The sequence below is a fragment of the Anneissia japonica genome, unplaced genomic scaffold, assembly GCF_011630105.1.
Source record: "Anneissia japonica isolate Jap-2015-1 unplaced genomic scaffold, ASM1163010v1 scaffold287833_len2544123_cov190, whole genome shotgun sequence".
NCBI classification, from domain to species: Eukaryota; Metazoa; Echinodermata; class Crinoidea; order Comatulida; family Comatulidae; genus Anneissia; species Anneissia japonica.
The window spans coordinates 2,025,210-2,043,642 of record NW_022757233.1 but is presented as its reverse complement, the minus strand read 5'-3'; the positions used below and the strand labels follow the sequence as shown (position 1 = coordinate 2,043,642).

Genomic DNA, 18,433 nt, shown 5'->3' with positions numbered 1-18,433 from the left:
TTGATTATGGGGGCGCTATTTGCATGGATTCGCAATCTTTATGAAAAGAATAATAAAGCTCGTTTTGGGCATTATATGGTCATGTTTTCACTCGGAAATTATTTCAAGTAAATACTTAACAGTGAGCACAGATAATTTTGGCTTTGTGAAGTATTATTTTGTTGCAGAAAACAGTAAAACCAAGTCAAATTTTGTGGCAAAATTGTTTTCCCATGGCAAGGCTTAGGGCCTAGCCGTGTACTTTGCATACTGTAGGCCTAGGCCTACTCTCACCACACTGAGATGCTAAAATTTTGAACTCTCTGAATTACAAATTTTCTCCTTTACGAACCCTGTTCGGAAGGATACGTAATTGGGAGATGATAATGTACTTGGTTAAATTAACATTAGTAGCTGTATAATATTCCATGGTCACAATACTCTATGGCTCAGACTTGTATTCAAGTAGTGTACATCCACCCACATAATTTAAGATAAAGAAACTCTTGGTAAGTGAAGTGAGTAGGTGATGTTCAAAGTGTAAATGTTAATAGCACAATATTCCTTTTTAACGAGAGTTGTTAATGACAAGTTTCTCGTAACCAAAATATAGGCCAATTGTGGAATGAGCCAAAAAAAATAGTGTCTTAAAAAAGTTGCGAGGTGACATTTGTTCACATGCTTAAGGCCTATGAATATCTATGACTCGAGAAAGTTAAGTTAAAACATCCTCAGGGGTCATGTGCAATGTCTCCGTCTACCAGTCGTGCACACTTTTTCCATCTCTGCCAAAATCATAATTTGAAAAAAAAACAACTAAATCACCATTTTACAGTTACTATGGTCATGTGTTAGTTTAGCACCTTAAATTTAATGATTAATTAGTATGTAATTTACAAGTTAATAATGCAGATGTTTTCTATGTTTTTTAATAATGGTGCATTAAAAATTCCCCTGCAGTATAATTGGTTGATTTATTGTTTCCACTTGTACTGTAGCTATGTTGAAATATTAATTGTATTCACAAGATTTTACCTAGTTACTTTTGACTTAATTTGTCCACATTGCTGATTCATTCATTTTAGAAGGTCGAATTCCTGCATAATATGATGAGCATTGGGATAATTAAAGGAATGAATTTCTCTAAGATATGTTTCAGTATCTTTATTAAAAACATCATACATCTGTACATGAAACAACACCATTCTCCAGTAGTAATAAACTGAATTGAATGTTGAGGTAATAAATGGGTAAAAAATTATGTATTTTGCAGAAAAGGTAACATTTGAGATCTAAAAACACATTATATGTTGGAACTAAAAACATAAGAAATTAAGGTCAATATTTTGAAATTAGAACATAAAAATATTTTTTAAACAAATGCATAATTGAAAAATTCTATCGGGAAGAAGGCCGATCCGTATTGGTTATTGGTTAGTGGCAGCTAATGGTCACCAAATTGACCTTTTTCATATTAATAACCAATCAGATGTGAGCATTTCCAGTAATTGTCATTATTTTTTTACGTTTTTTGCAGTAGGCCTACTGTACTGATTTTCCCACCAACTTGTGTCTGATTTTCGCCAAAGGTTTATGACATCACCGGGAATGGTTCATTTAATATATTTTATTGTCTTTATTATAATTATTCTTGTTTTTAAACTGCCCTATGAATAAAAAATTACACTGAATGAGTATAAAGAGACTCAGCCTTGATGACCACATGGTCTTACTCCATTTACAATGCTTGGCTGCAATTTTAGCTGATAAAGCATACCGGGTAGTTAGCATCACCTTTTGCATGTAGCATGATACAGTATTTGAGTAGACAAAAATTTAATAACTAAACATTATCTTAATATCCTTCACAAACATTTGAAGATTAAACTGTGAATTCGTAATGATAATCATCATTTTCATAGAGCTATACGATCAAAGAAAACAACACATGATACTTAGGATGAGGAAGGTTTGTAATTTGCTTTTTACGTGATATTTAAACTTTCAATTCCGGGAAATACTGACTCCACAACGCTCGCTTTCCAGTATAAATGATGTTAGCATTTTGGGCTATCTAAATTTCATGACTGAACAGAAAGGTGACCTTGGAATTATCCATCTATCTAGGTTAATGCTAACCATTTGTGTGTGACCATATTAGTGACTATATTTAACATTTATAATTTCTTTTTTCATCATCATTACCTATTATAATTTATTCTTGACTTTAATTTGATATTTAATTTATGTTTACATTGTCTACTACTTGGCTTCCTGTGATATTAAAACATATTGTAATTGTACAACTTTTAAGCTTCCTTTGCTAGAACTTATTATAATAAAAGGATTGAGATATAGTCACCGTTAATCTGTCCCTAGTCAATTTTGTATTTTTTTTTTTTTTTAAATAGGATTTTTACCACTAAAATATGGTAACTACTGTACTAAATACATACAATCCTCATTTTTATCGCAATAAATGCTCAGTACCTCCCCAAATATGATTTTAAACCACATGCGATTTTTTTGTAAGCTTTGTAGACATGTTGAACATTCTTATCAGCTTGGGTAAAACATCATTCATCATAGTCACAACTGTTTGTCACATAAATAGGCAACTTATTTTATATAAAAGAATGGAGGAGAAACATTTTTATTTATTTATTTGGCCTTTTTGGTAGTTGGTAGATTTTCAGTTTTGTTTCTTGTATTGTATTCAAACAACTTTTCACATGTTGTTTATGAATATGTTCCTGAAATGCATCAACAAGTAGTATAAAACTGCAATAACCTTTGAACTTAAATTGTGCTGCAGGGAGTATAATGTATTGTCCATTGAAATAACTTACTATAGTTAGATTGTGATACACAAAGAGTAAACAATAGACAACAAAAGGCTAAGACCCATCCTGTAGTTGTTACTGAGGAATTGTATCAACAACTCACATCCTGAATTGTAATCGCTACACTTGTACTCTACTGGTAACAATAAAATTACAGAAATTGGTTGTATAGTACAGTAAAAAAAATCAATAAATCCTGTTAAAGCTTTACCTTCTGTGTTATTGATTTGAAGTGTTTATGTCTGGAGTAGCTTGGATAATCTCAGTACCAACATTTGACATTTTTGCATTTGACATTTAACCTGCCATTGTCCTTCGTATAAATTGTTACAGTAGCTCTCTGTGAAATACATGAAATATTTAAGCATAGTATTTTTTCATATTAATGGTTATACCTTACAACTGAATTAATGAAAATGTTTCAATTTGAAAAACATACAATGGAACTTCCCGGAGCGTAAGTCAAACTGACCAATCAGAACATAATCGGAATACTTGTTCCTCCCACAGAGACATGTGCGTATATACATTGACATCTATATCGTTCTGTGTTGCCTTAGCTACAATATCAAGTGTCCGGACTTAGCGGAAAATCCATTGTCATACACATTTTGTCAATCAATTAAAAAATTATTAAAAGAATGAAAAAATACCTTGCAGCTCTTTTTGTGTTTTTATTTACTTGTTTAGGTGATAATGGTAATTAGCAAAATGGTTGTTCCAAAGGAATTTAATGTGGAAGAAAAAATAATGTCTTGGATGTATAAAAAAAGTTTGAAAAAAAGATCCTATAAGTATGGTCGTAAAGAGTGCAGTGTTGTGAGGCATTAATTGGATTGAAAATATTATTTTGAGGGAGAAATCTTTTTTTCTTTTTTTTGTAGGACTATTTAATCCCTAATAAACCAAGCACAATGGATGTTAACTTACAGTAAGCAAATCAGATGAAACTATTCTAATATTTTTTTTTAGGTGACATAACATACCTGTCTTTCCAGAAATTATCTTTATTTGATGGTTATGCCGCACACACTAATGTAGAATAGAATTTCTTAAGAAATTATTACTAGTAGGTAGCGGGTTCGAGAAACAAAGTGTGAAAAGTCTTGTCTTACAGTATGGTCGTATGTATAGTATCACAATTTAAATAAGTTATGAGGTGGTCAGGCTTGTAGTAAGATATGAAATTAATACTTTGAAAATATATAATTTTTTTTCAAGGTGAAAGAAATTGAATCATTTTATTAGAATTACGAAAAAAAAATCACATGATTGATCACATGACTAGTTCTTTCTTATTCATGTCACATGACTAGGTCTCAGGGATGAGTATTACCTGATTATTTTATTAGGCAAATTGCTCATTTATTACTATACTAGTTAGTAATGTAGCATACTAATATTATAATTTGAATCGTCACGGTTGGTTGAGGACGTCAATAGAGCATAATGCATTGTTATTCCACTTTGCTAATTTCATTGTTATTTTTATTATCAATCAGAGAATTGATATTCTTCGTATTTGATATTTCTTATAGCATGAAGAAAATAAAACTACTTCCTAATTCTGTCATAATTCAAAGGGCACACACTTTTTTTTTTTAATAAGAACACTGAGGCTGAAATTGCTTAAAAATTCACAACAAAATAACAACAAATTGAGGCTGAGGTAAAATGTCAATGAGATTTTTATTTAAAAAACTAGAAAAACCAAAAAATGATATGTGTACCTTATGTGCAGCAGGTGTGACTATATAATGCCCTCAATAATGCAGTACAGTAGGTTTACCTACCTGTCATTTGAGACCATTTACGGGAGCCTTTTTCAGGGGCCATTTTTTCAGGGCCACTTTTACCTACATTCCAGTACAGTGTATACTGGTAAAATAATAACTTTCTATGTTTGAAAAGTGTGTAACGCAAGAACAAAATAAGAATATTTTGAGCTTGAAATCGGCCAAAAAATAAGAACACTGATTTTTACTGGTAACTTACATACTGTAGTTCTGTCTTGTTGCTTCAGAAGTTTAATATTTTTATATTATTAATTCCTATAACTTACAGTTTTCTAATTATAATTGATTAATATCATGTTCATTTATAATCATTGCGTATTACGGAACACCTCCTAGTAGGAAAATCCAAGGGTGTTTACCACTTGGCCTCAAAGCTCTGTTGGTAGAGTATTCGAAAGGTAATTGGAAGGTCTTGGATTGAAATCCAGATCGGGACAATAAGTTTTTCTAAAATAAAATTATCAGTTTTCTAGCTGAATAAAAATAATGATAATAAATGAGCACTTAATATAGCACTGGTATCTGTCTTGTAATGCTCATGTCACTTCAAATCCGCCTACTAAACATTTTCCATGTGGAAATAATGAACAAACATTAATTTAATATGAATATAAATCTACGTTCACATCAAACCAGGATTCGGTCCGGTTTTTTGAACATTGCATTCACATCATACTCAGAAAGCGTTTAGGTCATTCAGGCTTGTTGCAGATTGGTCTAACAAAAAACAAGAAAACATACACGATACAAATGGCTCTCAGATCCATCTCCCTGGATCCGGAGTCCGGACGAAAATCGTATGATTTTGATTTGAACGGTCTTATTCTTTATGATGATTTTTTTGTCCAGGCACCGGACTGGATCTGGTCTTTGGTATGAACGTAGCTAAAGTCAACATTTAATATTGAAAAATATTGTAATTTTGTATGTTTTTTTTCCAGTAATTCTGAATTCATCTTTTGAAAATGTAAACACGATGATTTGCTACAATTATAATTTGATGATTGATCATTAATGTTACTGAGTATGAACTAGTGGGATTTGTGACCATGCATGCTGTTTGAGGTTATTAATTGTCATTTAATAATAATATTACAGGATGCCTTGACTGTTATGTCATTGTTCCTAGATAATCATTAGTATTGACCAACACTGACTACTACTAATTAATTCAATGTTTACATATTGGTGGCTTATCTAGTGATAAGGTAAATTACCTAATATTGATAATTGGATGTGCTGTTTATTTCTGTAGAATAACAAGGATAAATCACCAGCTAGGTTTAGACAAACCATTTAAGGTTAATTTGGTTGAATTAATTAGTATTGTTTGTTATAATGTGGACTGACCTTGGAATTAGTTAGTTTCAAATTTACTCCGGTCGGTCGTACAGTATCATGTTATACGTCACGTATATAGATTATTATTTTTATTACAGTACTCTTAGTCAGATTTGGTCTTTGGAATTATTTTAATGATTTTCATGAATTTGTAATTATGCACAGTAAAGGTTGATGCACTGTAATGCAACCTATATTTTTCTCCTGTATAAATATAGTATATATTAAATATATAAATTATAGTCTATTATAATTATTAGTCTATTTTTTTGAATTAGTTTTTGATGAAAGAAATGCTACCACTAAAATATGAAACTTTTTTTAAACTAGAGTATTTAGAACTACGTATTATGTGATATTCATAATTAATTATTCACTTTAGCTCACATATTGTGCTGTGACTCATCCAGACTTTATACATCGATATAAAACTGTAGGGTTTGGCTCTGATCCCAAGTTATCCACCAGTGAAAACGCATGGCGGAGGACAAGGTGTCATCCATCAGCTTAATTGTATAGACCAGTTGGCCTTGACTTATTATGCAATCTGTCCTTATTTACACTAACACTGAAAGATACGGTTTTGTATGCTTTCATTGTGTGTGATTATGCTAGACTTTTTCAGGTTGACATCACTCTGTTTTGGTACAAGTTGTTTCATATTAGTATATGTATGAGTCCACTTGGCATAGCACTGGTGTGACACTAAGGTTACATTTATCAGTTCGGTCAGCATGATTTAACATCAGAAGGCTGGGTATTGTTCCACTTGGCTCAACAATTCTGGTGTGTCACCAGCACGCTGGGTAGTGGTAAGCTTTGTTTACCGCCGTTATACCGGCAGGTAAAATATAGGTCCACTTGGTCTAGCACTGGTGTGACACTGGCAGGGTGTTGTTCCGCTGGGCCTAGCACTTCTGGTGTGTCACCAGCATGTTGGGTAGTGGTCCGCTTGTTTTACCACCGGTGTTATGCCAGCAGGTTGAGTATTAGTCAACTGAGACTACCACTGGTGTGATACTGATAGAATTGTCTATCCGTCCTCTTTGGCTATCACTGTGACTGGTATCTGAAAATAAATTTTTTAATTATGATACTAAATTTCCGAATTTCTTTTTGACAATACTTAGCATTTCTGTTTTATATTTTTGAAATTATAATATTTTCCTTTTGTCTTTTCTAGGTTGCAATAAAGATAATTGACAAAAGTCAACTAAACCCAAGTAGTCTACAGAAGGTGAGCACAGTAACTTCTTATTATGTTAACATTGACCTTATAGTATAATAATTTCAAACACAGAAGCTGGCTAAGCGTGTGTTACCAGTATTGGCATTGTTTTCAATTCCATTGTTTTCTATAATATGCCTACTCATTTGACACGCTACGCTGACCTACTGGCCCACATATTCAAATCATTATGACGTGTGTACTCACCCATGCATAGCCCTACCAACCCCACGCTAGCCGAACAATTACTTACCTAAGCCCTAAAGCACATCAGACTATTCACTTCTCTCCCAACGTAAGCAGGCACGTTTACCACATCTACAACAATTTTTTAATATGGTCATGAGACATTTGCATACTGTAATTATATCTAGTGTACTGTAGGTCTATATTCAAAACACAAAAAGTAAAGTATACTTCAAAAAGACTCATTGGTAAAGGTGAAACAGGTTGTTGAGGACAGTGGATGATTTTTGTGTGTCTGGCTTTTAAATGTTTATTAAAATCTTATTTACCTTAATTTAAAATTGTGTTTAATCATACAAAGTTAATGGCTTAATTTCAGAAGTAAATTTGTGTGTTATGAAAGATCTGCACATACGGCGAACATGATTTAAAAATTAAAAAAAAGTTGTATGTGTTGCACGAAGACGACCCCCTGGTTTTCGATCATAATTTGCTATTTAAAACCTTGTTTTATATGCGAGAGTATACGGTACTTGATGGTTGTCTTACTTACTCGATTTTTCTCAAATGATATGGCGATTTACTGAATGCTATCAAATATTTCGGACATTGTGTGATCAGGAGATGTTTAAAGTGACTAATGCAAGGGTCTAGTTGTAAAAGCATGGATTATTTCTTGAGTATACCATAACTTGTGTACATTAATAATCAGCGCTCTCAATGTAGCGTAGACCAAACCTAGGGTGAAGCGGAAGAAATCTTCGGTGAGAGTTTTCTATTTTCTGGGCCTAGTAATTACTCAGTAGTTGATGTAATCACCAATATCAATAATGATTGAAAATAACAAATATTAAGGGCCAACTCAGACAGCATTGTACAACGCAGCCTGCCGCAACTTAGGTTGTCATGAGAGAATGTTTTACATTTTAAAGCGTGACTGTGTCCCAATGCATAGGCCTACCTATTGTGTTTGTGTTTAACTCAGATAGACCCGATGTGACTATAAATTGCATTGGGCTACATTGTACCACTGTCTGAATTGGCCTTTACATGATATTTAAGAAAAAATTCTTTATATGGTCTTTGTCTTTAATTGCAAATTTGGGCTGGGCCACTGGAGAATCGCAGTAGCCACAGTCCAGCGCCATCTTACTTAACTAAATAATGGACACATACGGATAAATGTTGCTCTACATAAAGGTATAAATGGAATGGAAAAATATCTTGTCATATGACTAGACATGATCTATTGACCCTCGGAGGAAAGAATCTTAACCACCATTATAGCTCCATGGACTAATTAGAAATCCTGCTTCTCGGCATTTCAGATTGTGTTCTCTTTGTCTTCCTCACTTTTAATACAACTTATTATTGTCTTTAAAAAGGTCAACTAGCTGTATTCAATTGTAAAATTCATTTCCCTTTCAAAACTAAAAATATCCAATTCAGAAGTAACCATACAATGATCATTTTTGATTATGAGTTCTACTGTCTTGTTTTGTTACAGAAATAATATTGAGAAAAAGCATGGAATAATAATTATTTAGTTGCTCTTAAGATAGTGATCTTGATTTTACAAACAATGATTGAGGTTAGGTCAGCTGTCAGAAATAGTTCATTCTAGTTTTTAGTAATTAGTGTTCAGCATTAAAGTAGCTGTAATTTTTTTGACTTCATAATGTTCAAAACAATAATTTATTCTGGAGTCTATAATTTAAGTATTAAAATTATTTTAATTATTTCATATTTGTTTTACTATTTTGTCATTTAAATCAATATTTTAATACGTTTATTTTTATTTTGTCCCAAATCTTTGATCATATTTTTAAAATTTATTTTGTTTTCAATTTTTACTTATAAAATACAGTTACAGAGAACACATTAAACAATTAAATTTTAATATTTGGGAAGATTTCTTATATAATTATAACAAAAAGTATTCCATAAAGGGGAAGATGATAATAGTAGTGAGGAGTATGCACAAGAAATGAATAGGATATGTTAAGAGGAAAGACGCTCTATTTGGGAAAAACAACAGTTTTGAATTTAGAAAAGTGATGATAAAAATAAGCAATATTGCTAGACGACATGAAAGAAAAGAATTAGTTTTATGAAAGAGCATCTTGTAGAAAAATTATCATACGTTTGAACAAACCAGTATTGTTAAATAAATATGAAAAACCTTTCCTCCTATTTTATAAAAATAGGAAAATAGGCCTACAGTATACATAGACAGATTATCTATATTAATTCTGCTAATCGCCACCGTGTAATTTCCCCATTTCCTCTGAAACCGCTGGCAAGAATGTGCTCATATCTCATACACTGGGGCTTCTATATATGTCACGACCACATTCTGCTACTTTTTAAGGCTGGATATTGGATAACAACGAAAAAACCGCCAAAAACCACCGAAAATCAGTACCTGTTTCGCAAGTTGCTTACGTAAATACAATTAATCACATCTATTCTGTACTGCAATGCTTAGGTCTAAAAATTATTAAGTTAGGCTGTAAAAGAACCAGTCTATAGCCTGGTTCTCACGAGAGCCCTAGTATCCGGATCAAGAGCTAACCGTTAGCGGTTTCCGGATACCGCTAACGGTTAGCAAGTGCTATCGGTTAGCACGTTGAGCGCATTTCTATCATCAACCAATCACATGTATACGTTTACAATTTCCAGTTTCTTATTGACCAGTTATTCGATCATCATATTCTTGATATCCGGATCGGGATCTACTCGTATGGACACACGCAGCTAACGGTTAGCAGGATCGGATCCTGCTAACCGTTACCCGGATCCTGCTAACCATTAGCAGCCGTGTGAGGACATAGCCTATGTTTCGCAGCTTCATTACGTCACCGCCCAGCACACTTCACGTTCCGTCAACAAAATGGGTGAGAATCGTGTTCCCGTACCTCTTTGGAGTACCCATTGCATTATACTGGATATGTTGGAGTTTTATGGCACAAAACATCAGCAATAAATGGCATGTTTTAGACGTCGATCAGGTACAAATAAAGTATACCTGGGCACAAGCCATGATATAACCTCGGCCTAACCATACTGGCTAGCCCTACACAGGCCTATAGGCACAGCCCTAGGCTCTGGCCCAGGCTTAGGCTCTAGTCTGGGTACGGCCTACCCTAGCCTATGATGTTGATCACAGATAGGCCTAGACCTAGGGGCCTAGGCTCAGGTGTAGTTAGCGTACCTAGGGCCTATCCTCTATCTCTCAAATCCAGGTTGATTTTAGTAGTGCGTTAATAAGATAGATAGGGTCAAGCCAGCTCTACCAATCAATACCTTGAATTTACGTAAACACGTTGGGACAATGTTCTTTTGAATGTCAGTAGTTCAGATAAGCCTTACATGTATCCACCTTGATTCAAGACAAACACTTCTCATGCCCAACTAGGGTAGGCCTGTCAGGAAAAAATTTGGTCCGGGGCAAAAATCGATCCGCCGGACCGATTTTGGCTTTAAAATTACCTACCAAATATATGCCGAAAAGGATGCACGCTCTGTGTATCGCCTAGGCCTAGGAAATGCATTATCTGGTGGTTTGACGAAACACTTCCTCAAAAGCTTAGCAAATCATTCTGTTACCACAAAAGAGTTAAGCAAGTGTGAGAGAAGCATTACTTTCCTCCACTCCACGGGAGAAACAATCATACCCTACGAGCAGCAGACGAGTAACAAATGAAGTGGCCAGGCTGACGCAGACCAATTTTATCCAAGCGGGACCGGTTTTAGCAGCTAAAATATATTCGGAGGACCGATTTTAGTAGTCCGGCGGACCGATTTTAGCGGCCAAAATCTGTACACCGGGCATTTTTTGGCCCGGAACAATTTTGGCGTGACAGGACTACTGTATGTTTCTGTACTTTCACTTACAGTACCAGAGGATAGCCCAAAGCAACGGGAAGTTCCAGTAAGGGGAGAGGGACATCACTGGGAAGGGCTCCTGCCCCATTTTGCCACTAATTTTTTTCTTATTTCAATGCAATGTATGTGCTATTCGCTTATTCAATTATTCTGAAACTGTTGTGTCCCCCTCCCCCATTTTGGATCCACCCTTGATCACACTGTACAATACTCAAAGTATTAACTACAAAGACGTCCTTCAGAAAAATAATGAGATGGTAACCATAACATCCACAACGATTGCCTCCAACTTCTCCATTCAACAGTATACATGATCGCCACCTTTCCCGACTCATTCGACACTGCGGACCACGGGTATGATACTAGTTCTAATAAATGTTCCAAAGCTGGTTAGTTCACAGAACCAACTACAGTGTGTATGTACCTAATATTTATGCCATTAAGTTTAAAAGCAAATAGTATTCTGATAGAACAAGAGAGCCCACTATGCTCGAGAGTGTAATCGACTGATACGCTCTTTACGCAGGTATTGGAGGACGTCCGACTGCCGTTTTTATGCTTTTAATATCATTAACCAGTACTACACTGTGCACGTTTTGTTTATCAGTTTTTTACATGATACAGTATTTTTGTAGAGGGGTGTAGATTTACTTTTTTTTTTATCTAATGTTTCATTAAAATAATACTCATTGAAGCAGGCGCACTTCCTGTAAACTCATACATGGTGGGCGCACTTCACCTAAAAGGGAGTGACGTATTTACAAACGCGACTATGCTCTCTTGTTCTGTCTATACTGTTGGCTAAATGTAGTACTAATAATTCCTAAAATTTTAAGACTTTTATGAGGATGATGTAAAACATAAATGACTAGCATTGTTTATGTAGATGGCTGTGTGGTGAAAATGTTGTAAATATTTATGAGTGAAGCCATTCCTTATGAGGAGCATTGATAGGAAGGTAGGCGGTGAGGCGTTCACATAATCTGGGTTTTTTATTAATTGTTTTTGTTCTTGTTCTTCAAGACGGATATAACAGCTTGACCAATACTATCTATGCAGGTGGAGAAGGTGCGGTCCGCAGGCTGCATGTGGCCCAACAATGATTTGTTTGCGGCCCGTGAAAATGAATTACAAACCCTATGTGTCCGGCCCGCTAACCATCTTTGGCTAGAAGACACCTTGTTCTTTGCGGCCCAGCACCGATCATCTGTAAAAAGTAACAGTAAAACTCAGCATTAAGTGGTCATAAAACAGTGTAGGAAGGTTTTTGGAAACACGCTGAAACATCAAAGTTTGGGTGCGGCCGTCGGAGTTGAAGCAAAAATTCACTTTGGCCGTCTGATCCATTTTAATGCTCACCTCGGAACTACTGTAAAGTGTACAACATAATTATACTCTAGTGAAAAAAAGAAAACGTCATAAAAGATGCAAGTATTTTGTTAATGGTTCTTATAAGTAATAGACTTAGCTTTTCAATGCTGCAATACTGATATTAGTTTTTTAAATCATGTGAAATATTGGGCACATTTTTGTGTTTACAGTATTCATACATTTAAGTAGGAATAGAACTTATAATTTCTAGCACAAATCTACTCATAGTTTAGGTTAGGCAAATTTCCACAGTGAATAGATGCAACAGAACAATGCATGCATAAGCAACAGTGGTCGACTCATCTTGAAGACTGAAGCAGGGCATCCACGATTGTGTGACCGTCGTACGACGGATCCAACCCTGTTCCCTACGAGTGCTAGACGACGTAGACGGCTAAGCTGGATAAGATTCCAAAACAAAATTAAATAAACATCAATTATTAATTATTTGACAAATAAAATTTGCATTTTAATATAATGATCTTCACAGGCTGTACAGAAGTTCAAGTTAGAATGCTAATCATGCAGCGAGATGACAGCTCATTGAATCGGTCAACATATTTGTTAAGTTGGTTTTTGTGGTTTTGTCTACTATCTCGCCCACATTGTCTGGCTTCTGCCAATGCTCAACTGACAGACTGGAGAATTCCTTGATTTGCAGTTCACTTTTACCAGATGTAAACCTTATTTCTTATATACATTCTTCACACACTCAAAGCCATGAACATTGTTACTTATTCATAGACACTCATATACACAGTAATATACACATTCATTAATACTGTGATCAATTTTTGAAAATTCTCAGAAAACTTTTCGTTTATTCATAATACTGTCCTCTTGTTATTCAGGGAAATTCATGAGGAATGCTAAGTAAGATAGCTCATTTATAGCCTACTGTATGCTTTTATTATTCGTAAAACATTCACTTGACACTCAAAATGCACTTGTTCTCCCAATTGAAAAAGTTTCACTGGTAAATTTGTCCATATTAACCAGAGGTGGGCATAAAAATTGAACAGATGGCCAAAGTGAATTTTTGATTAACACCTAGGACCACACCCAAACTTTGATGTTTCCAGTTGACCTTCCAAAAACCTCCAAGCACTGCTTTTACACACATTTACAGTTTTAATGTTACTGTTTTACATATGGTCGGTGTCGGGCTGTAAAAAACAAGGTGTTTTCTAGGCAATGTTGCTTGGCAGGCTGCACACATAAGGTTTTTAATGAATTTTCTGGGGCCGCAAAAAGATTTGCTGTCGGGTCACGTGTGGCCTGTAGGCCGCACATTGCCCACCTGTAACATAAACCTAGCTGATTTTGCAACACAAAGCTTTAGCCCTTTTGGGTATGGTTCAATGAATTGAAAAGTAACAACACATAACGGCCTTAGCCTGGTCCTATGAGTAGAATTATGTTTATTATTGATTGAAAAAAGGCTAGTGTATGTTATCTAGGCCTAATTATTGGTTTTTTTTACCCAATACATAATTTTTACTGGTCAGCTTTTTATTTTAAGGAAAAATTTACAGCTAAACCGGCATCTGGAGAACACTATTAACGAGCATTCTTATGCATGAACACTCTTCCTCATTTCGGAATAAACACTCCCCCCATTCATTATCAACATATTTGGCTGGTTTCGGCTTGCTGGAGGAGGGGGAAGGGGAGGCTGAGTTATTGGTAGTCCAATGAATGGTCATTATAATAGTATTATAACCTCATAGCAGTATAATTATTTACCACCACCCACAGCTTATGTCCTAAGTATTGTTATTGTTTTAACATTCTCGCTCATTCATATAGTATTTTGGGCACATTCATCCTTATATCAGAATATAAAAATATAAATTTCCTGATGTTTTTTTAATCATGATTGGCTATAATACAGTTTTAATATTTAGAGTGCATTCGAATGGAAATGTACGTCTTATAAGATGTCATTATTATTATTATTTTAGCCATCTACGAATATAACATGAATTTGCGATATATCATCTCTTTAATGTGTTAAGCTACAGTGTCTTGGAATACAATCAACTGCCTCATGGCTATTCATGTATCATTGTAAAGGTTAGCCAAGCCTTATATGGAAATTGGTTTCTAACTTTACATTTAATCTGATCTGAGAGCATCAGTCATAGCTGCTAAATAACCAACAATGAAAAATAATGACAATGGTAATTTTAATGATCCATTTCAAAACACGTAGACTAAAAATGGTTGGTTATAAAATTATTTTTTTTGTCTGGTAAGAAACACAATAATTAACAGATATTTTAAACTCTAATAGAGATTAACATTCAGATAAAATATTCTAAATATTAACCAATTTACCAAGGATAATTTTTCTCAACAATGTTATTATGATCATGAACATGCATCTTTGAAAGAATACTAATGACGCCTCATCTTGATATAAAAAGGAGGCCTGCAGAGTTTCCACGATACGTAGCAAGGATCATGCGCATGGTAACCGGGTGCAGTTTTAAGCTTTCATTTTTGCGTCGCACATGTCTTCATTCTGTGCGTACCAATTGTACAACCATTTAGCAACGTTTGTATTTAGTCGCATGAAAGCGATGGATGTTGGTAGGAAAATATCAGAAGAAATATCTCTGTTAATGTTCACAAACATTTTCTGTTATGAGAATCGGGTATAAAACAGGGCCCTATATTATGTATCGCTCCACTCGCGTATAACAGGCCCACCCAACGTTCAGACCTTGCCGGCTATGGTATAAAATGACTGAGGTATTTGACTTGAGATAAATGATTCTTAGAGAGTAAGCACTTTAAAAAGTAGACTTAATCTGGTTGAGTAGATGAGAGTTTGATATTTTCCCCATTTTATTTGTGGATTATATTTTCTTCAGACTCACTCACTTGGAACTGTTCCAAATTTGGATGAACATGCATTGTGATAGGTGAAGTTTTCACTCTAACAACTGAATGAAGATCTTTAACAATAACCAAATTTCTGAATTATTTTATTGAAGATAGTGTAGGCCTACAAGTGTTGAAAAATCTTTCAACAAACCTGCATAAATTAAAGTAAACATTGAATACTGTACTCATTTAGAATTATTAAAATGCTAATATTTATCAAAATAATGTTGTTATAAATCAACAGATTTTAGTTCTTAATGTGCCTATTATTTGGCTAGGAAAATAATTACTTGTTCTAATTTCAATTAAAGGTTAAAATGCAAATTCTAAACAATTAAATTATCAAATTTTATTACAGTATGTTAAGTTATTGGCTCAATACAGTATACCATCTTGTGTTATTATTAAATTGAAAAACTGAAAAAAAAATAATAATAAAGTAAATTAATGTAAAGATTTTGTTAAGGGTGAATTTAAGAAAATAGATTAAATGTTTGCATATTATGCAGTATATTAAGACATGAAAAGGATAGAAAAAAAATCACTACTTCAAAGTTTAAAATTTGTCATGATGGGTTTTCCCCAGTAATTAACTAAAACTCTGCTGTTTATTTTACCATGTGTTAGCTTGCTGAATTTACAGTGGCACTTGGCAAGGTCTTTTGTTTGTTTATTGTAAAGCTTTCTAACCACTTTAAAGCTATTGTACTCTTAACTTAGTTTTGGAGGGAATATATTGGTAGTGTTTTTGTGGTGATGTTTCAGTAAATAAAGTAGAGTGTGTTTTAATGGAATACATGGAGACACCTTGGTAGGATATGGTACATATCTTATAATATTTAACAGTGTTCGCCAGTTCTAACTTGTAGTTTACCGAACAAATAGGAATTGTACAATGAACTTAGATGAAGGAAAAGTGGAAAACCAGGCAATAAAATTAATTATGGTTCTTTTTTTATCATGAAAACGAACATGAAAGAATAATTTATAAAAAATATTAAATGAAATGTGTTGAGTAAACATTGCTATATTATCCTTTCATCTGCTCTGGTTCTTATTTAATATTTTGTTTTGTCAGATTTTTCTTTTTATATTTTGAGACCTTATTTGGATATAAATTGAATTTGTTCGAGTTCATGGGTTCAGTACTGCCAAGATGAGAAACTGTAACAGGGGCAATGGTTGGTTTGGGCCGAAGGTGCAAACAATTTTTTTTTTTGGTCCCTGTCAATCTGGAGGGGCCCATTATTGAGGGACCCTTGCCATTATTGAGGGCCCAGGATAGTAACTATTATTTTAAGCTACATGCAATTTCTATGGGTCCCCTTGTAAGCTTGGGCCCTGGGGATCTTTCCACTCTCCCCCCCCCCCTTTCTCGGTGGCCTTGCATGGCTCATCCTAAAAAGTTGTTTGCTTTTTTCAAATTTTAACTGTATACTTGTCATTATTAAATTTTAACGCTTGAGAAAACAAATATAATCACTCGATTGTCACTGACAACCCTTTTCCTATAATAAGCTACCGCTTTACAAGAGAAGTTGTCAATGCTGGGTGAACAAAAGTCTTATCTCACAAAGTCAACAATAACCCCATTTAACAATACAATCTTCCACACTATAACTGAAATAATACACTTTATATATTATTTATTTATATTGAGTGGTTATTATTATTCAGGAATAACATTGTTGCCATTTACTGGAAAAAGAATCAAATTTACAATAGTTGATAACCTTCAATTTGTTATTCATATGCACAAACATTATGTTGCTTTATTTATAAATTTTGATGGATTTTTTTGTATTCTTTCAGGTATACAGAGAAGTAAGAATAATGAAGTTACTAGATCATCCTAACATAGGTGAGTTCTTCTATTCAAATTAAAAAGGTGTTGGCTTTAAAGATGTATTGTCCCCTGAAAATGACAACAAAAAATTCATACAAAATTATTCTGAAATTGACTTGCTTGTTTCGCTGTAACATACAAAGTATTCACTTGAGCATAGAAATTATTAATTTTAAATAAACCAATTTCAAGTTGATAATTTTTATGTTACTTCAAAATGAGCAAGTTAATTCAAAACTGATTTTAATGATTTTTTTGGGGGGCATATTTCATTGAATAATACATCTTTAAACCTGAACTGACATGTTTTCTCAACTAGTTAATATCATAATGTTTATTTAAAAAAAAACATTAACAAAGCAAGTAATACTTATGTTTTATTTATATAGTGAATAATGCCACAGTTTCTATGCATTTAAAGCACGGGTTCCATAAAATCGCTACATGCTTTGTTCGACGCTATTGAGTAGGTTGAAATGTGGAGCCTTCTATATTGTGTCGGGAATTGCACTTAAAAAAACCCAGTGATTTTATGGAACAAAGCTTACAAAACAAAAGAGCAACATTTTGAATAATTAGTGAGTATATTTAGGTTACATAAGGCTTCAGGTTAGTATATAAGCATTGTGACTATGGTAAATTGGAAAAATTCTAAGTGAATTAAAATACTGAATATTTATATGGATCAAATACGTTAACTTCTAATGAGACATACAAAATAATTATGGTTTCACAGATAATTAGTTTACTACATAAATTTTTAAATTAGATTTTTAATTTAAATATGCAAAGAATAGGAATTGCGATTATTTAGGCTAGTTTACTTGTTTTGTTGAACTTCTTAATTATGGAAAATAAGTTAAATATTCAAATCAAACTGGTTTATTTTAAGGAATCATATTTCTTGGTATTAAGGTAAAGGTAGGAGAATAACCCATAACTCAAAACTTTATTGTGCTGAAGTGCGTATAAGTGTGGTCAGTGGTTACCTAGCTGCCATAAAGAGGTGGTTCATGATTACCTTTTAGATAGAGCTTGACAGACCTCTGAGACATTTAGTGTG

General features: G+C 33.8%; 1 protein-coding gene across 10 annotated transcripts in view; it reads left to right on the top strand.

The window, feature by feature from the left end:
• LOC117124519 (MAP/microtubule affinity-regulating kinase 3-like) overlaps positions 1–18,433 on the top strand; it is a 79,682-nt gene that overhangs the window by 12,291 nt on the left and 48,958 nt on the right. For all 10 annotated transcript variants that reach the window (XM_033270768.1, XM_033270764.1, XM_033270767.1 and 7 more), the window contains exons 3-4: positions 7,143–7,196; positions 17,337–17,385. In XM_033270768.1, coding sequence (XP_033126659.1) covers positions 7,143–7,196; positions 17,337–17,385 — 103 coding nt within the window. The remainder of the gene's footprint in view (positions 1–7,142; positions 7,197–17,336; positions 17,386–18,433) is intronic.